This window comes from Schistocerca piceifrons, chromosome 3 (genome assembly GCF_021461385.2).
Source record: "Schistocerca piceifrons isolate TAMUIC-IGC-003096 chromosome 3, iqSchPice1.1, whole genome shotgun sequence".
Classification (NCBI taxonomy): domain Eukaryota; kingdom Metazoa; phylum Arthropoda; class Insecta; order Orthoptera; family Acrididae; genus Schistocerca; species Schistocerca piceifrons.
This window is the reverse complement of record NC_060140.1, coordinates 37,710,264-37,731,986: the sequence shown is the minus strand read 5'-3', so window position 1 is coordinate 37,731,986 and position 21,723 is coordinate 37,710,264. Positions and strand designations below refer to the sequence as shown.

Genomic DNA, 21,723 nt, shown 5'->3' with positions numbered 1-21,723 from the left:
GTCAAGCTTGCACAAACATTAAGCAAATTCAACAGGTGACTTACATGCAATCAGTATTCCTCCGAGTTCACTGGAATTCCATATACTTGATGGTTACGCATACTTGTAGTCAGGACTTACATGAAAAACATGGAAAAAAAAGCATACAAGTATCCCTCTAAAACTGGTTTACTTGATTTGTGGTACTCTTGAAATTTTAAACACTACATTGCACAATTTGTCAATTTAACATTTAATTTTACAACCTTAAACAACTGTAACCAAATCGTTTTCAATTTAGTATGTTATTGGATGCAAGTTTAGTAATTAATTAACTTGATGAGAGGTTGATAGGTCTATAGCTAAGCCTACATGCAATGATAAGTAATTTAGTGCAGTTTTAAAAATTATCATATATACAGGGTGATTATAATTAAAGTTAAACTTTCAAAACACTGTAGAAATAACACCACTGGTCAGAATGATATCAAATTGCAACGGAATATTATTGGAGATGTGGGAAAATGTATGGCAGAATAAAGAAAGAAAAAGAATAGTGTGAAAATTGATCAATAGATGGTGCTGTATGTGTCAGAATATGTAAATGAAAACACTTGTCATGCCTAAGACCCATTGAAGTTAGTATAAACACGCTAGGTACACGGTTTTTCCTCCTTTCACGTCTGCAATGTTTTCCATGACTACCTCAATGCAGGAGCGCACTCTGCTTGTAAAGCTGCATTACGATGACTGCTGTGGGTCTGGAGAAAATGATTCGGAAATTCGAATTCTTTTGGTGTTCAACCTGGTAGAGGGAGGAAACAAACTGATTCGACGCCGTTGGAAGCAGTGGCCACAGCAATGCAGGAGGAGACAAGTGGTGGTGCGTAAATATGTAGTGCATGGAGAATTGCGCGGACGTTCATGGCGCCTAAAATCCTACGAAACATTCTTCTTTGCTATCCGTTTAAAATTATCCATCTGCATGAGTTGCTCCCTGTTGACCTGGCAGCAGAGAGGCCTTTGCTTTAGAATTTCTTGTTCCCATGGAAGTGGACAATGATTGGCCGTGGAAGATTTTGTGGACAGACAAAGTCCACTTCCATCTGACACAATATGTCAGTACACAGAATTGTCGAATACAGACAGCAGAAAATCCACACGCAAATCAATCAATACCACTTCATCCTGAAAAGGTCACTGTGTGGTGCGGGTTTACGGCATCATTTATCATGGGGCCATATTTTTTCGCAGAGCCAGGTGCTTCCAATCCTGTTGCCTGTACTGTCACTGGTAAGTGCTATGAGCTTCTTTTGCGCAACCATGTCATTCCAGCTCTCCAACAGCGTGGATGGGATAATTTTTATGCAAGATGGTGCACCTCTGCACATTGCAAATCCAGTTAAGCAGCTTCTGAAGTGCCATTTCAGAAATTCCACAATTATCAGCCGCCATTTCCCCACAGCCTGGCCATCCCGATCACCTGATCTTAATTCACGTGACTTCTGGCTGTGGAGCTAACTGAAAGATGTTCGTGTACAGTGTTCTGATTGCAAACTTCGCTGCATTTAAGGCACACACTGCGCAACACTTTCTAAACATTACCCCGGAAACACTTCATCATTTATGGAACATGCTGTTTCTCAATTTCAACTTGTTGCAGGTAACAGTGGACAGTATATTGAACATGTTTTGTGCCAGACACGTGGAAATTAATAATCTGATTTGATTTTGACTAATGCTTTTTATGCAGTTTTTGGCCTCAGTACAGTTAAAAGTCGATGTGATTGATACTTTTTATGCAGTTTTTGGCCTCAAGGCAACTAAAAACGGATTTTTCCCATCCGATGATGGATAGGATTACGTAATTAACATCACCACTATTAAATTATAATGTTTACAGCGTCACCTATTGCTGCATTTTCTAACTATTTGTTTTTCTGCTGCCATACGTTTTCCCCCTTCTCCGATAATATTCTGTTGCAATTTGATATCATTCTGATTAGTGATGTTATTTCTACAGCAGTTTGGAAGTTTAATTATAATCACACTGTATATAAATTTCGTTCCAGACATTATGGAAAGTGTAAAAAAAAAAAAAAAAAAAAAAAAAAACAGATGAACAAACCAGTTCTCCCGCTATTTCACCATGGATGAGCCTGACATTTTGGCATTAAATGTTACTGACTTCATGAAAGAATGGAAACCCTATGTAGGAATATCAACAATGTAGGAAAAGATAGATTTCGGCTTACTGTAAAGAAGACAAATCAAGTTGCAGAAGGGCACAATTAAAAGACACTTACATAAAGTTTTCAGCCACAGCCTTCATCTGTAAAAGAGAGAGACACACCATTCATACACACAAGCAAGCACACTTCATGCACACATGATCGCCAACTCCAGCATCTCGGGCCGGAATGCACCTAACACATGTGATGCAAGCAGCAATCTCCAGATCCCACATAATAGTTGCATTCCGGCCCAAGATGCTGGAGTTGGCACTCATGTGTGCGTAAGGTGTACCTCCTTGTCTGTATGAATAGGCTGTGGCCAAAACCTGTACGTAAGAGCCCTTTAATTGTGCCTGTCTGTAATTTCAAGTGTCTTCTTTAGGGTAAGTAGCAATCCATTTTTTCCTACATTGTTGGCTTCATGAAAGCCTTGAATAAACATATAGAAAAAACATAAGCTGCTATTTCTAGTAATTTCCAGCAACAAGAACTGGTTTTTCCTCTCTGCCACTCTCGTATCAGTCATGGAAAGTTTTATTTTATATGTTCAAACACTTGCACTGCAATGTCTCTCACATCCTCCTATCCAATAATTCACATACAGAAGACATTCTTTCCAACCATGGACCCTGATTATAACTGATTTGCGTCCTTTTTTTCTCAGTGATTTAGGTGTCATTCATGATATGTGTGCATTTATTTTGGAAATTTTTATTTAGCCAACAAAACAACGAAGTCATAGCAGTGTGTTACTAGATCTGATTGTCACCATCTACACATGACAACTGATACCAGTAATAAACAGCAATTTTGTTGACTGAATAAACATTTCTAAAAAACTGAATTCAATCATGCTAGAGTTCTCTATCATTACTCAATGTTATTTTTTGGAAAATAATTGTTGTTTACTGTTAAAATACTAAAGAAGGTGCAGTACATATTCAATGTTACAAAAGAAAAAGAGAATTTCAGATGAGACAACAAATTAATTATGCATACAACTGTAATTACAAAAATATGATCAAAATTGCTGTAATGTTCTTTTCAGAGATGTTCAAACATTTCAGAATGTCAAATATGAAAGAGTTACATCACATGAAAGAAAGAAATAATGCAAGGATATAGTGAATATTGAGAAAGGGGTCAGTTGCTAATCAACGCTATCATTGATTTGACATCAAACATCAGTCACTATGAATGATAGTAACATAGCAATGAAGAAACTGCTTTACTGGTAAGATATACCAAAGTGTTGCAGGTAAAGTAGGCCCTAGCACAGCCAATATTCAAATTACAGGGAGTGAAGGTACAACTATTGTCTGAAAAATCAGCAACACGAGTTTATTTCTTGCGCTCACAGTTATGCAGCTGAAGTCCAATTTCAGTGTCACCTACTTGTGCTGATACACCTGTTCCCTTTTGGCACTAGCAGACCTCATTGTGGATAGTGATACTTATTATTGCTGCTCATTATTGCCGCCATAGCACTCTTGTTTATGTGAACATAGTTACAAGTAATTTTCTTGTTAAAAAAATAGTACACCATCAGTAATTACAATGATAACCTTTCGCACCTACAGATATGCAACTATATACAGTTATCCCAGGAAATATGGTCAATGTTCAGGGATAAGACATAAATAATCGTCTGATGCAAAAACTTCATATGGACATATGTTCTATTCTGAATGGTTTTTGAGAAAGAATACATTTAATGACACTTTTGTATATTTTCCTTGAGCAGGATTAAAACCTTGGCCTCCAGCAGAAACATGTCGCAGTACAACATTAAATCTACATTAAGTTTGCTACAATAAAGGTCCTATTCATTTTTTCTCTAGGACTAATGGTTTGCACAGAGAGAGCAAAAGGAATACTGCAAATCTTGCATGACGCACATGCACTCTACCTTAGGTAGCATTTGTAGGCCAATCTGAGGCAGTTTACAGACTTCCTCTACAGCACTATGGTACACTGTAAAAACTGACAATGTATTGAATAAGATAGAAAATAAATTACAATAAATTAGACACATTCAGAAAGTAAATTTCCCGATGATGATGTATTTAATGAGGAAAATTGTGCATGCACAATGGATCTATTATGTGACAATCAAATGCCAACCGGGTAGGTCCTGCAGTGTGGCAGTTCTGTGGCAGCAGTTCCCCGAAATGGTGCCTCTTATTCGTTCTCTCACTGACTGTGAGGTTTGGTCAGTGACAAGGTTCCTTAGTGCACAAAATATAGCACCCTATTCATAGTCGGCTCTGTCAGGTCTATGGGCAGATCATCATCAGCAAACAGACGGTGCATCACTGACGTAGGCTTTTTCCCCGAGGTCGTCGAAGTGTGCACGATAAAGAGTTGTAGTGATTCCAGAATTTCTAGGTAAATTCTAGAACCACTCAGCCTTCCACGTTCTCAAACACACAATATTTTAGATGTGAGGGGGGAAAAAGGAACCCTATCTACTGCTGCGCGTCACCTGTCTGTGTGTGCAGGTCTGCAGTTTGTCGTGAGAAGACTGTAGACACGGCGGTCGAACGGCACCGACAAGTATTTGTAAGTCAATCCACAGAAGTCGTAGTGAAAGGACACAGAAGAACCAAGGAACTTCTGTGTTATTCTGCGCTGTTTTGTAATGGTGACTACTGTTAGTGACAAAAGAACAGTTGAGTTGAGAAGACTATTAAGTAACTCTTAACTTTGACTTGCTAGAGGCAAGATATGTTTCTGATACCTGTGTAATAGAGACGTCACTGTTAAATCAACTGCGTTGTAAATGTAACTTAATGGTGTCTAATGGGAGATGACATAGGCAACTAACAAGAAGTCAAATATTTATGTGAGAAATGACAAGTTGTTCTTTACGGAATTTGAAATATACCTAGAGTAAAATAGAAGTATTTCTTCAAGTAGCTACTTATTTCACGAGTAGAGAGATAGAGAGAATCTCGTAACTAGCACCATTCTTCAGAGAAGAAGTTTTTAGAGATTCCAGTAGCTGCCTAAGCAGCAAAGAAGACAAGTGTGAAGGAACCAAAGAAAAAAAGGAATTTTGAGACAAAAACGAGAGAAAAAGCTATCAAGTGTTGCCATAGCAACTGAGCATAACAAGACAATAGAACCATTAAGAGAAGGTGTAGTATGCCGCAGTATACGAAAGAGAAAATTTGTAAATGCAAATAAGGGAGAAGACGTCAGAAAGTCACAACTTGAGAAACCGGAGAGAAGATTGTGACAAATTAGACTAATAAGAGATACACCTAGAATGATACGACTAAGAAGATGGTGTAGGGAGTATACAGCTCTCACACACTCTGCGAGCACGCAGACACGGCAACCAAAATCCGACGCCGCCGGCACCAGTTGCTGTTTGCCGGTGCTGACCTACTTTCACATCTGCTCACTGGCACCTACGCCGAAACCGGCCTACATCTGACATCACCGGCACCACCTGCTGCTCACCGGTGCCGCCCTGCCATCACATCCGCTCGCCTGTGCTGCGAGAAGTCTACGTCGGGTGAGTGCAAAACGAAACTTTAGTACCTTAGCAAGAAGTGATACAAATTATTATGCGAACTTTATTAGCATAGTTATTATACTTAAAGCTACTTTTTAAATGCTTACAGTGTCTAAAGCTCGTAAAATCACGGATAACGTTCAGCGAGTTGGAGAAACTTCGGAACCGACTGTAGCTATGAAAATTACCAAAGGCAGGTCTGACTGGTCTGAGTTAGTAAATCTAATTAAAGCTCAGAGCATACAATTAGGCTTAATGAATTCTCAATTAGAAGATCAAAGTCTTAAATTAGACTCAGTAAATACTCAATTAAAATGCCAAGGTTGACGCACAGAGTAGAGAATTTAGTAATCTGTGCAAAGCCGTGGATGCTATAAAGACTGAATTTGATACCATAAATAGTAAAGTTGAAAATCTGAAATTAGATTTAAAGAATGAACTAACTAATTCTTTGAACATTCGTGCAAATCAAATGTTTACTGAATTCAACCAAAAACAGAATGATAATTTTCAGGATTTTACAAAAAAAGTTAGAATTTGATATCGAGGAAAAATGTAATATGGTAAAATCCAGAATCAGTGAAAAGTTAGGATCATTTGAAAATGTATGTAATGTTAAGTTTGATGCTGTAAAGCAAGGATTGCCTACTTTAAAAGTGTTGAAAAGCAAGATTAGTTAATGCCAATAATCCAATCACAAATTACAGGCTTTAATAAGTGAGTAGATAATGTGGAAAGAAACTTCAAAGAGAAACTAGCAAACTTAGACATCTGAAGTGTAAGTAGTTTGGAGGAACAAGTAGATGACACATAAATCAAAGTTGCTACGAGAGTAACCTCTGGGAATGTATCGCCTATTGTTTCTTCTGAACTTTCAGATACCCGAAAGGATATAGATATCCGAAGGATATAGATGATTTATGGAAAGAATTTAAACTTATCCAGGATAAAGTAGACAAGAGGGTGACTTCTCCTAACGTGGTATTGACTAGTGAAGTGGTGACTGATTTACAATGGGGGACCAATTCAGGATTATCCAGGCAATTCCCTAAGTTTAAGCCAGATAGGGATGGGATGTACATCCAACTCATTTTTTGAAAAGATTCAACCAGGCTTTGCCAACGAACTGGGAGGATTCTAAAAAGATTGAATTTGCTGTGGTGTACCTTGAGAGGGAAGCCTCAGAATGGGGTACTGTAAATATTGAGAACTTTTCTTCTTGGGGAGACTTCCAGAAGAAATATAAAGAGAAATATTGGTCTGCTAGTGCACAACCATGAACCCATGAACCATGGACCTTGCCGTTGGTGGGGAAGCTTGCGTGCCTCAGCGATACAGGTAGCCGTACCGTAGGTGCAACCATAACGGAGGGGTATCTGTTGAGAGGCCAAACAAACGTGTGGTTCCTGAAGAGGGGCAGCAGCCTTTTCAGTAGTTGCAAGGGCAACAGTCTGGATGATTGACTGATCTGGCCTTGTAACAATAACCAAAACGGCCTTGCTGTGGTGGTACTGCGAACGGCTGAAAGCAAGGGGAAACTACAGCCGCAATTTTTCCCGAGGGCATGCAGCTTTACTGTATGTACTGGGAGATGAAAAAGCTTGCACAGGATAGAGTAGCATGGAGAGCTGCATCAAACCAGTCTCAAGACTGAAGACCACAACAACAACAACAACAACAACAACAACAACAGTGCACAAGAGGAATTAATATCAGATTTGTGGGACCTGAAATATTACAATAATACATGGGGTACTATGAGAAAGTATTTCGACTGGCATCTAACATGGGCAAAGTACTTAGATAAGCCGAGGGAAGAAGAAGTGTTAGTGAGAATTTTAATAACAGTAGAAGAATTGTTGTCCTTTGTGGATGCACTGGATGCATTAAATAAGGATCGCAATGAAAACTTACACCAAAGTGAGAGTCCAAACTACAAAAGGAACAGTTGTAATAATTTAAAAAAAAAAAAAAACCCATGAGCTAACCTAGCTAGAGTAAACCAGTGCAACAGAAGAAGTGGTAACGACAATTATCACAAAAAGCATCCACCTTCGAATTTAGGTCCAGTAACGAGATAAAAGAAATTATTCAGGTAGTGAAGCGAGACGAAAATTTAATAGTCATGGGTGACTGGAATTCGTCAGTAGGAAAAGGGAGACAAGGAAACATAGTGGGTGAATATGGATTGGGGGGAAGAAATGAAAGAGGAAGCCGCCTTGTAGAATTTTGCACAGAGCATAACTTAATCATAGCTAACACTTGGTTCAAGACTCATGAAAGAAGGTTGTATACCTGGAAGAATCCTGGAGATACTAAAAGGTATCAGATAGATTATATAATGGTAAGACAGAGATTTAGGAACCAGGTTTTAAATTGTAAGACATTTCCAAGGGCAGATGTGGATTCTGACCACAATCTATTGGTTATGAACTGCAGACTGAAACTGAAGAAACTGCAAAAAGGTGGGAATTTAAGGAGATGGGACCTGGATAAACTGACTAAACCAGAGGTTGTAGAGAGTTTCAGGGAGAGCATAAGGGAACAATTGACAGGAATGGGGGAAAGAAATACAGTAGAAGAAGAATGGGTAGCTCTGAGGGATGAAGTAGTGAAGGCAGCAGAGGATCAAGTAGGTACAAAGACGAGGGCTAATAGAAATCCTTGGGTAACAGAAGTAATACTGAATTTAATTGATGAAAGGAGAAAATATAAAAATGCAGGAAATGAAGCAGGTAAAAAGGAATACAAACGTCTCAAAAATGAGATCGACAGGAAGTGCAAAATGGCTAAGCAGGGATGGCTAGAGGACAAATGTAAGGATGTAGAGGCTTGTCTCACTAGGGGTAAGATAGATACTGCCTACAGGAAAATTAGAGAGACCTCTGGAGAGAAGAGAACCACTTGTATGAATATCAAGAGCTCAGATGGCAACCCAGTTCTAAGCAAAGAAGGGAAGGCAGAAAGGTGGAAGGAGTATATAGAGGGTTTATACAAGGGCGATGTACTTGAGGACAATATTATGGAAATGGAAGAGGATGTAGATGAAGATGACATGGGAGATAAGATACTCCGTGAAGAGTTTGACAGAGCACTGAAAGACCTGAGTCAAAACAAGGCCCCGGGAGTAGACAACATTCCATTAGAACTACTGATGGCCTTGGGAGAGCCGGTCATGACAAAACTCTACCATCAGGTGAGCAAGATGTATGAGACAGGCGAAATACACTCAGACTTCAAGAAGAATATAATAATTCCAATCCCAAAGAAAGCAGGTATTGACAGACGTGAAAATTACCGAACTATCAGTTTAATAAGTCACGGCTGTAAAATACTAATGCGAATTCTTTACAGACGAATGGAAAAACTGGTAGAAGCGGACCTCGGGGAAGATCAGTTTGGATTCCGTAGAAATGTTGGAACGCATGAGGCAATACTAACCTTACGACTTATCTTAGAAGAAAGATTAAGAAAAGGCAAACCTACGTTTCTACCATTTGTAGACTTAGAGAAATCTTTTGACAACGTTAACTGGAATACTCTCTTCCAAATTCTGAAGGTGGCAGGGGTGAAATACAGGGAGCGAAAGGCTATTTACAATTTGTACAGAAACCAGATGGCAGTTATAAGAGTCGAGGGGCATGAAAGGGAAGCAGTGGTTAGGAAAGGAGTGAGACAGGGTTGTAGCCTCTCCCCGATGTTATTCAATCTGTATATTGAGCAAGCAGTAAAGGAAACAAAGGAAAAATTCGGAGTAGGTATTAAAATTCATGGAGAAGAAGTAAAAACTTTGAGGTTCGCCGATGACATTGTAATTCTGTCAGAGACAGCAAAGGACTTGGAAGAGCAGTTGAACGGAATGGACAGTGTCTTGAAAGGAGGATATAAGATGAACATCAACAAAAGCAAAACGAGGATAATGGAATGTAGTCAAATTAAATCTGGTGATGCTGAGGGGATTAGATTAGGAAATGAGACATTAAAGTAGTAAAGGAGTTTTGCTATTTGGGGAGCAAAATAACTGATGATGGTCGAAGTAGAGAGGATATAAAATGTAGACTGGCAATGGCAAGGAAATCGTTTCTGAAGAAGAGAAATTTGTTAACATTGAGTATAGATTTAAGTGTCAGGAAGTCGTTTCTGAAAGTATTTGTATGGAGTGTAGCCATGTATGGAAGTGAAACTTGGACGATAACCAGTCTGGACAAGAAGAGAATAGAAGCTTTCGAAATGTGGTGCTACAGAAGAATGCTGAAGATAAGGTGGGTAGATCATGTAACTAATGAGGAGGTATTGAATAGGATTGGGGAGAAGAGAAGTTTGTGGCACAACTTGACTAGAAGAAGGGATCGGTTGGTAGGACATGTTTTGAGGCATCAAGGGATCACAAATTTAGCATTGGTGGGCAGCGTGGAGGGTAAAAATCGTAGAGGGAGACCAAGAGATGAATACACTAAGCAGATTCAGAAGGATGTAGGTTGCAGTAGGTACTGGGAGATGAAGAAGCTTGCACAGGATAGAGTAGCATGGAGAGCTGCATCAAACCAGTCTCAGGACTGAAGACCACAACAACAACAACTTCACAGGAATTTGTACCAAGTAATAATAGAACACAAAATGGTAATGTAACATCTGGATTCAGTAACCAACCTGTGATCACTAATAATGAGAAAACATAGTGCAATCTGGATCCAGGACTGGGGCCCAGGTCATGGAAATACACTAGGAGGCCTTAGTACATAATAACTATGTTAATTTCACACACAGAATACCTACAAAAGAATGGTTACTGCTAGAAGAACCAAATATAGTTATCAACATTCCACAATCTATAGCAGCAGGGACCATCGAGACTTCTGAAGTGAACATATTTATAGAGTCAGGTAGTGAAGTAACACTCATATCTAGCGGATTCTTTAACTCCTTACAGACTAAACAGCACTTACTGCTATTGCCAGTAACTGGAGATTACATAGTCGGTATAACAGGAACGAAAAGTAAAGTTGTGAAACATGAAACCCAAGTGAACTGCAGTGTTCGAAATATCCTATATTGTCAAACACTTTTAACAGTAGAAAATATTAATAGAGATGTATTATTTGGTTTAGATTGGTTATTAGAATTTGAAGCCATCTTAAACTTTGAGGAAAATCTTCTTTGTTTTGGTAAAAGTGACAGTAGATACTGGATACCATTTGAGACAGACACCTACATTGATAAACAAACAACGGAGTGTCAGTGTCTGCAATTAACAGTTACAGCACAATTCTCACCAAAGATCAATAATGTAGATCCAGGAACACGTCGAACTGATATACAAGACAAAATCAATGAATCCCAAATATTAACCAAACAACAAAGACGAGATTCATATAAAATTCTAATGGAATATGAAGTAGTATTTTCCGATTGTCCAGGCAATATCAGCGACTACATATGTTAATTCAAAATCAAAGATGACACCCCATTCTTTTGCAAACCATATCCAATACCCATAAGTTTGAAAGAAGCAGTTAGGAAGGAACTCAACAAAATGATTGATAACAATATGATAGAATGTAGTTCCAGCATAATGAATAACTCTTTGGTCATGGTGAGAAAAGATACAAGTCGGGTACGATTATTGTTAAGACGCTCGTACATTGAATAACCATATAGACACAGAAAGAGAACGACCAATTAATACTGACGAATTGTTATCCAAATTTGAAAAAGCAAAGATTTTTTAGAAGAATTGACCTGACTGCGGGATACTGGCAAATAAAATTACACCCAGAATCCAAAAAGTATACGCTGTTTTTGTTTAATGGTAAATCACATCATTTCAATGTATTGCCATTCGGACTTAATATTTCTGTTTCCGTATTTATACGTGCGCTGGATGAGGCATTAGGGAGAGATTTATTGAAGAATTTAATAATATATGTAGACGATATCCTAATAATATCAGCTACTTGGGAAGAGCATTGTCTCACCTTATGCAAAACCCTGAAAAAATAGAAAAAGATATTATGGTGAAACTGTCTAAATCGTACTTTGCGCGCCAAGAGCTTAAGTTTCTACGTCATATTGTAGGGGTGCAGGGAATTAGACTAGACCCTGAACGCATCAACGCTATTAAGGAATGTCCACACCCTAGAAATGTAAGACAATTGAAGGGATTTATCGGAATGGCTGGATACTATCAACAGTACATACGAGGTCACGAACTAAATTTTACGTTTATTAAAGAACAGAGTACCATGGATTTGGGATCCAGAGGCAAATGATGCATTTGAAAACGTCAAAAGTGTGCTTGTTCAATCACCCATGTTACATCATCCGGTTATGGGTGAACCACTAAAATTTCAACAGACGCATCTGATTACGGTATTGCAGCAGAACTTTTCCAAGGAGCATGGGATCTAAATAATGTAGAACACCAAACCATAGCTTTTGCTAGCCACAGTCTAAATAAGCATGAATTAAATTGCACGGCTACTGAAAAAGAACTATTGGCAATTGTATGGAGTATCCAATAATTTTAAACACTAGTATGGGGGTCAGAAATCCATGTTTATACACATCATCAAGCTCTATCTTTTCTAATCTTACACAGTAGATTAATGCGAAGGATACTTTTCCTACAGGAATATAATATTAGAATACAATATGTAAAAGGTTTCGAGAATATTGTACCAGATGATTTGTCTAGTTTACCCATAGGAGTGAAAAAATTAAAACATATGGAAGTACCCAGCATTATTTTGCAATTAATTTTATGTCAGTAGAATATCTGAACATCAGAGTACAGGAGATGGCTCAAAGAATAAAAGAAAATATCCATCATGATCCTTATTTTACAGAAATGTTTTCTATGTGTATCCAGAATTCCTTCCCTCTTACAAGTAGGAAAATGGAAAATTATAGCTCATAATTTGTTTCGGAGAGACAGTATAACATCGTAATGTTGACGCTTATGAATTCCAAAGGTAATGGAAGATGCACTTGTGTGGTATGTTCATACAGGATATGGTAAACTATATCCAATCAAAAGAGCCACTACACAGACAGTTATACACTGTTCACAACAATAATTTCTGGAAGTAGGTAAACGAAAACGGTTTCTTACAGATCATGACCCGCAATTCATGAGTAACGAATTTAAAGAATTTCTAGCGTGGAAAGGTATTTGTCAAATGTTGATATCCAACTATGACCTGTCCTAAAATCCGTGTGAATGAGTAATGCAGGAAATTGGAAAACTACGCCGTACCTACTGTCATGAAAAACACACTTTATGGGCAATGAAAATTAAAGACTTTGAACTTATTCTAAATGAATTACCACATTTATTGACTGGGTCGACACCTTTAGAATAGGCAAACCCTTTGTAGGAGAACATCTAATTAAATGTTTTAATTGGCCTGGACAACCTACTGTCGATTACAAACTGAATCAGGAAATAGTTTATAAGAATTTAATTGAAAAAGCACAACAAAGAGTAAGTAAACATATTGAAAAAGCTGTTGAAAATCAGTACAAGGTCGATGACCTAGCTGTAGTAAAACAACATCTACAAAGCTCTGCCCTGAAGAAAGAGAGAGACAAATTTTTTCAAAAATACGAAGGGCCATACTGGGTGCAAACGGTAATCCATCCTAAGACATTAGTTTTAGAAGACGCTACAACTGGATCAGAGAAGGGGAAGTACTATGTAAAAGATGCAAAGCTGTACATAACCCCCAGGGACGTTAACGTTCTGAGTTAATGGGCGGAGTGACGACCGTCGGATCCCGAGTTGTTTTCGGTGTTTCTTCTATAACAGTTTTCCTGCACCGAATTCCCTCCAAATCTTAAACTATTCTATCATCCCACACTCAGAGATACTATGGGGGGAAAAGGAGAGGGAGGGAGAGGGAGGGCTGGGGGGAGGGGGGGGGAGAGAGAGAGAGAGAGAGAGAGAGAGAGAGAGAGAGAGAGAGAGAGAGAGAGAGAGATCGTACCAGCTAGGATTTGTGATTATGTCATCCATAATGGTTCCTGGTGGGGGATTTCCTTGTTCCATTCAGTTAAGACTACCAACAACCTCTGGCTCCCTACATAATGTCTCGTGGAACTAAAGAAGCTTCTGCACATGTGCATCTGGTACTACTCTTACGTGCCTGTCAAGAGCACGCATGAGGTAGAGATTTGCACAGTGCATTTGCACCTACCTGTCCCTAGGCCCTTTCAGTCCCAACTCGCCCCGAGTCATCCCAACTTTGCTCGGCTGCAGCATGAAGTGGAAATTTGCACACATGTTGCCTCCAATCCCCGTCATTTGGCACATGTATGGGACAAGATACATTAAGTCTGCCTGGTCAGTTCTTGTCTCCCTCGATTTCAATCAGTGCAGCCTCCATGTATATTTAGGTCATGTTTTTGCTTGAAATGGTCTTTGTATGTAATGTCTTCACCAGTTTCTTTGCAAACCTGTGTGTAGAGGTCTTGGTGAAATCAACCTCGTCAATTTTGTATGTTCTATTGATATAAGGTGTCATTATGATGACTCCAACACTGGTTTTCTTGAAAGCTGCCTGGTAATCCCTTCATTTGTCACATATTTCTGTGTAAATATGGAGAATACTATTCTCATACTGAATGTAATATAATCGGGCCAAAGTTCCAATTTATACTTCTTAATGCACATTTTTCTTAGTGAACTGAAGGAAATATTAAGTTAGCAGAAGATACAATATTGGGTGACTAATTAAACAACTGTGATACTTTAGTATATAAATTTTCTACTTTTTACAGAATATTTTATACTTCCATGAGATGTGATGTAGATGGGTGGGTATGTATCAGTTTTCAAAGGGGTGGGTATTGTGGACGAAAGCATGGTTAACGAGAACACGTAAATCATGACTAACACAAAACACACACCACACCTTTCAAACAACCCTCACAAACAAGTGTGCACAAGTTCTTCACCATTTGCCGTTTCCATAGGGTTGCTAAGATTTCCTTCGGGGACCTCAAGGGTGAAGGTGGGAATGTCCATTCTGTAGGAGGCAATTTAACACCAAACCTCCTCCAACGTCTCACTGAGGTACCTGCAAGGTAGGGATCCAGGGGAAGGGGGATGGGAAGAGTTTCCTGTCTTTGGGGCTATCTTCTTCCTCTTCTCCAATCTTAGGAACCATTTCTATTTATTTCCTTTCTTACTTCTCATTTGAGGACCACACACACACACACACACACACACACACACACACACACACGCACGCACGCACGCGCACACACACACGCACGCACGCGCACACACACACACACACACACACACACACACACACACTCTTTTGAGAAAATGCCAATATATTGATATTTTATTACTAGCCCTCTGCTGGGAGCTGTTTGATCAACCAGAATATAGTCCTGATCCCACTCCCAGTGAACCTTCTTTACCTTGTACCTCAAGAAATTCCTGTCCTCCAGCCAGCATTTTGACAACGACGAAGAGCTGAAGACGACTGTCACATGCTACTTCTATTCACAGGTGGTAGACTTCTATGACACAAGAATACAAAAACTGAGTCCACAATATGACAAGTGTCTCAATTCTTTTGGTGACTATGTCAAGAAATAGCTCAAACATTGCTCTATCTGTTGCCGATAAAGTTTTCCATATAACTATGTTGTCTATTTTAAAAAAGTTGGAAAACTTACTTTCTGGATGTGGATCGTACGTTAAATGTGTTCTACCTCTGAAACCTTCCCACTGACTGCATCACTACTGCTGATATTGCTGCTTCATCACTGTCCAGCATGCATCAGCCCACAGCTTTCTGCATCACAGTCTGACTACCACCCTTCTGGCCTGCATGACCAACACACTGGTTCAAGCAGACTGAGGCAAGCTTCCATTGCAGTGATATAATACCAGAGCTTACAAAACGTGCTTATGCTGTCAGCTGTCTTGACAAGTACTATGCCACTGAGGTCATCAACATCATTACACCAGCATCCACAAAATCATACCAGCACCGCAAGAGGGAGCTCGTACATCGCCTCTCTATGTGTAAGAACAGAAAGAAAACCAGTAGTCTGCGAGCCAAATCACCACGCTGTCAAGCGCACCTATACACGCCTACAGATATACAGAGAGAATACTGGTTAGCCTGATAGTCAAGATGCAGCAGTGCCAATAGAAGCAGAATGTCACGAGTGCTCCATTACCTCTGCAGTCTTCCTCACAAAATTTTAGAAAACCTTTTCATCAAAAAAACATTTATTTTTATGTTATGTATAGCTTTCTATGTCAGCTTCATAGGTCGCTATGATTTTGCATAGTACACCACATGTTGCTGTATATGAAATTTTGCTAACATGTTGAATTTTTCTGTAGACTTGGAAAAAGGTCTCTATCTGCCTCCAGTCTCGAGAAAATGGATTTTACGCAACATGTTCACTTCCAATCGCATATGCGTGAGAATAGCAGATTTGTAACAAACCTGATACTTCCTAAACTATTCAAATGAAATTTTGGTGATAGCATGTGAACAGGAGAGTATTTAGCCATATGGTTAACAAATAGAATTTTATTACCTACAACAGTATAGCTGAAGCTATAGATTTTATTTAATTTTTTTTTTTCTTTTTTTTTTTCAATTGAGTAATGTAATTTTTAAAACGTCATTAGTTTTTCCTAGTATAAAAATAAACGCAAAACTTCTTGTTTTATGGTACTGCAAACTAACACAGGGAGATTTTTCTGTAGGGTATTGATCTCTCTTGTCAGCTACTGCTTGTTTAGCAAGAAACGCAGTTTCAAGATTGTGTCGCAATGGCTATCAAAAGGTGATTTTGTAGAATTTCTACTGTGTTTTGGCAAAAGAAGCAAAAATAAACCTGTCAACAAGAGAAATGTTGCTATTACTTGTAATTGATTATGCCTCTTCAAATGAAAAATGGTTAACAATTCAGACAAAAATAAACTGCTAGTACTGTTGCAGTTTCGCAGAAATCCTGTAACCCATCATATTTCTAATAATGAACAACAGAAATGGAATATTACAAAAGGATTTTCTCTCTGTTATTCATCTCAAAAATACCGAAATCAGTAGCAACAAACAGTTTAGCATATTTTTGTTCCTATCCTCTTTCAGAGTGATGTGGTGAATGTCTTGACCATGAATATCTTCTGATGTGTTAATGATATATCCGAGGTGTGTGAGAAAAGTAATGACTCTGAGAACACTGTGAGCAATCTTTGAACATTGTGTTATTCTACTTGTGTATGCCAGTGTGTTCATCCCTTCCAGATACTCAGTCTGATATTCAGCACTATACAGCCATCACATATTTCTGAGAGCACCATCAGCGAAGTTGTGTCTTTGTTGTGTATTACGAAAATGGAACAGTGGAATTTAGAGCAAAGTTGTGCCACTAAGTCTTGTATCAAACTTGTGGATTCTGCAAGTGTGACCTTAGAAAAGTTGAAACCGGCCTGAGGAAAAGATTTATTCACTGGCACAAATCATTTTTCGAAGGCATGGAACATGCTGAAAATCCTTGCTCAGGAGACCTTCAACTTCAAAAACCAAAAGAAAACACTGAATGTGTGCATACCCTTGTGAGATCAGACTGACTTTTACCAACAAATATGAGGGATGACCTGTTAAACCTAAACACTTCTAATATATGTCAAACTTTGAAGCTTTGCATATGTGAAAGGTTTGTGCCAAAATGGTGCTGAAAGACCTCACATCAGAGCAGAAGAACAATGGAAGAATGAGGGGATAGCCAGTGACCATGAATTGTTCAGTCTTTTGTCACATGTGATGATTGGTTGGTTTAAAGAGGGGGGGCAACCAAACTGCTAGGTCATTCCTTTGTTCTGTTCAAAATAATTCCACAGGGGAGGGAATAAAATATGTGAGACATACAAGACACAGCTGGAAGAAAGGAGAAAACCACAAGAATGAAAAAAGGGCAATGAACACTAAAATGGACAAAATCAGACAAAAAACCCCACACAGAGACGCAACAAACATGTAGAAGAGATCAAAACAAGAGGGCAGATTACCATGGCTGACTGACCATGAGAATAAAAAGGAGAAGCCAGCTGCTCTGCAACACATTAAAACCTCCATCCTAAAAGCACTAGGGTGGAGGACACAGAGGGACAAAGGACATGTGCTAAAACTTAGATCAAATGATAAAACCCACCCTCACGAATAAAACATAAAACTAAAGCTGCTGTTGAGACATTGTTGCCCAGCACTGGGAAAGTTAAAAGTCCACCGCAAAGTGGCTAAAAGCAGTCCAGCAAGAGGTGGACGACCGCCATTTGTGAGCCACAGTGACACCGAGGTGGGTCCTCACAACGGAAGAGGTAACGATGTGTTAGCCACACATAGCCAATGCAGAGCCGGCAGAGGCCAACTGATTCCCTGTGAGAGGACCACAGGGAAGACTTCCACAGATTCGTAGTATCCTTAATGTCACACAGTTTGTTGTGTGTACTGTTATTCCATTCCATCTCCCAAAGCCGAGAAACCCTACAGTGTAAGACAGAATGCAAGTCAGTTTCGGAGATGCCCATCTCTAGAAGCGGTTTCGTGTAGCCTGTTTGGCCAGCCTGTCGGCAAGTTCATTGCCTGGGATTCCAAAGTGTCCTGGGTCCACACAAACACCACTAAACAATGGGACCACGCCAGGGCATTGATGGACTCCTGAATGGATGCCACTAAAAAATTGTGAGGATAGCACTGGTCGATATCTTGTAGGCTGCTCAAGGAGTCAGTGCATAGGAGAAATGACTCGCCAGAGCATGAGCAGATGTGCTCAAGAGCACAAGATAAGGCCGCCAGCTCTGCAGTGAAAACACTGCAACCAACTGGCAAGGAGTGCTGTTCAGTATGTCCTCCATGAACATATGAGAAGCCTACATGACTGTCAGCCATCGAGCCATCGGTGTAAACCACTTCATCACCCTGGTACATGTCGAGAACCGAGAGGAAGTGACAGCGGAGAGCTGCAGGGTTAACGGAGTCCTTAAGGCCATGGGTAAGGTCCAGAAGAATCTGCGGCATAGGTGTACACCATGGAGGTGTATGCGGATGGACCTGGATGGGAGATGGTAATGGGAAGGACTCCAGTTCAGACAGAAGGAATCGCATGCAAATCGCAGTCATTAGCCTGACCTGGGCTGCCAATGCGGGAGACGAACTGCCGCAGGTGGAAAAAGGAGGGGGTAATTTGGATGCTCAGGAGAACTACAAATGTGTGCAACGTAACTGGCGAGCAGTTGTGCATGTCAGATCTGCAATTGAGGGACTCCGGCCTCCACCAGCACATTGGTGACCGGACACGTTCTGAAAGCTCCTGTCGCTAGGTGAATGCCACAGTGGTGCGCTGGGTCAAGTACACACAACGCTGAGGGTGCCGCTGAACTCCCATAGTGAAGGTGGGATTGAACAAGGGCTGTGTAGAGCTGCAGCAGTGTGGAGTGATCTGCACCCTAGCTGGTGTTGCTCGGGCAGCGAAAGGTGAGATAGCCAAGTCAATTGGGTGTTGAAAACCAGCCCTAAGAATCGATATGTCTCCACTACAGTGAGTGAATCATCATTAAGGTAAAGTTTTGGTTCTGGATGAATGGAATAATGTCGATAGAAATGCACGACACACGACTTTGTGGCTGAAAGCTGGAAGCCGTGGGCTAGAGCCTATGACTGCACCTTGTGAATGGCTTCCTGTATGTGCTGCTCAGTAACACCAGTACTGGAGTACCAGTAGGAAATGCAGAAGTCGTCCCCATACAGAAAAGGTGAGAGTGACGGCACTACAGGTGCTGCTAGACCTTTAATAGGCACTAAAAATAGAGTGACTCTCAATACAGAGCCCTGCGAAGTGCCATTCTCCTGAATATGGGGGAAACTATGAGAGGCACTGACTTGGATAAAAATCAATCAGGAGCGGGTCCCGGAGACCCCACTCATACAATGTGGCAAGGATATGATGTTGCCAGTTCGTGTCGTATGCTTTACGTAAGTAAAAAAAGATGGAAATCAGATGTTGGCATCTGGACAAGGCTGTTCGGATGGCAGACTCTAAGGACATAAGATTATCAGTGGTAGAGCAACCTTGGCGGAAGCCGCCCTGACATGGAGCCAGTAGGCCACGTGACTCCAGGACCCAACCCAAACTGCCGACACACCATACATTCCAGGCAGCTTGCAAAGAAAGTTGGTGAAGCGAATGGGCCAGTAGCTATCCACATCAAGTGGGTTTTAACCGGGTTTGAGCACCGGAATGATGGCACTCTCCCGCCACTGCGATTGAAAGACGCCATCGCACCAGATCCGGTGGAAGATGACAAAGAGATGTCGCTTGTAGTCAGATGAGAGATATTTACTCATGGGACTGTGGATCTGATCCAGCCCAGGAGATTTGTCGGGGCAATGTGCAGGAGCGCTGAGGAGCTCCCACTCTGTAAATGGGGCGTTACAGGGTTCACTATGGTGTGTAATGAATGAGGGGACTTTCCTTTCCACCTGCCGTTTGAGGGTGCGAAAGGCTGGGGGTTAGTTCTTTGATGCAGAGGTTCGAGCATAGTGTTCAGCAAAGTGCTTGGCAATCATGTTTGCATCAGTAGATAACACACCATTGATGTTAATGCCAGGGACACGTGTTGGGGTCTAGTACCAAAAAAGATGTCTGAGCTTCGTCCAGATTTGCGAAGGATACGTACGGTACCCAATGGTCGACACATACCTCCCAACACTCCTGTTTCCATTGTTTTATAAGCTGGCAAACAAAGGCACAGAGCTGCTTAAAGGCTATTAGGTGCTCTAGGGAAGGGTGCTGCTTATGTTGCTGTAGAGCCAACGGTCTTTAATTGCCTCAGCAACTTCCAGCGAGCACCAAGGGACTGTCTTTCGCCGGGGGCACCCTAAATAACAAGGGATTGCATTTTCTGCCGCATGAAACGATCGCTGTAGTGACCTGCTCAATGACAACATGGGGGCGAATCAGCGGTGACAGCAGAGGTGAAGGCTTCCCAGTCTGCCTTGTTTAAAGCCCATCTGGGTAGGCGTCCGTTGGCATGACACCGCTGGAGTGACACGAAGATGGGTAAGTGGTCATTACCATACAGGTCGTCATGTGCTCTCCAGTGGATAGATGGGAGTAGGCCAGGACTGCAAGCCGAGAGATAAATGCCATGTGCCACACTGAAATGTGTGGAGGCACCTGTATTTAAGAGGCAGAAGTCGAGTTGTGACAGTAAGTTTCTAACCTCCATACCTCGGCCAGTAAGCATGGTGCCACTCCTCAAGGGGTTATGCACGTTAAAATCTCCCACAAGTAGGAAAGTTTATTTTCTATGTCGTCCTTACCCCCCCCTTTTTTTTTTTTTTTTTTTTTTTTTTTTTTGTGGTTTTAGGGCGCAAAACTTCTATGGTCATTAGCGCCCAGCCCGTGACGTAGAAAACAGAAAAAAAACGAAATTTAAAATCAGCAGCAATGGAAACAAAGTCAGAAAATTTGAGAAACTAAAGGCAGAAGGAATGCTTAAAAGTCCACTATAGAAAGGGGTTGGTTGTCCCCAAAAAAAAAAAGGTTCAAATGACTGACGTCATTTCACTGTCACTAATAAACTGTAGAACGCGGTCAGCTGAACGCGTGTCATCTGCTAAAATCAACGATAGATCAGGCGATAGCTGTAGACGGGAGCGTAACGGATTAAAATAGGGGCATTCAATTAAAAGGTGTCTGACCGTCCACAGCTGAGAGCAGTGGGGACAGAGTGGGGGAGGATCACCGCTTAAAAGATGTCGATGACTAAAAAGACAGTGCCCTATCCGGAGTCTAGCTAAAATTACCTCCTCCCGACGACGCGTTCGGGAGGAAGAGGTCCAAGCGCAAGGAACGGCTTTCACTTCCCGCAATTTATTGTGGGGAAGTGTTGACCAATGCGCATGCCATAAATGAGTAACTTGGCGACATAAACCACTCCGTAGA

The 21,723-nt window shown here is 40.6% G+C and overlaps 1 protein-coding gene across 2 annotated transcripts in view; it reads right to left on the bottom strand.

Annotated features, from left to right (window-relative positions):
• Nucleotides 1-21,723, bottom strand: part of LOC124788228 (activated Cdc42 kinase Ack) — a 499,253-nt gene that overhangs the window by 37,457 nt on the left and 440,073 nt on the right. Inside the window, exon 15 of one of the 2 annotated variants that reach the window (XM_047255411.1) lies at nt 45-115. The exons of the other annotated variant lie outside the window; for it this stretch is intronic. Coding sequence (XP_047111367.1) covers nt 94-115 — 22 coding nt within the window. The 3' untranslated portion in view covers nt 45-93. The remainder of the gene's footprint in view (nt 1-44; nt 116-21,723) is intronic. 2 annotated transcript variants of the gene reach the window in all.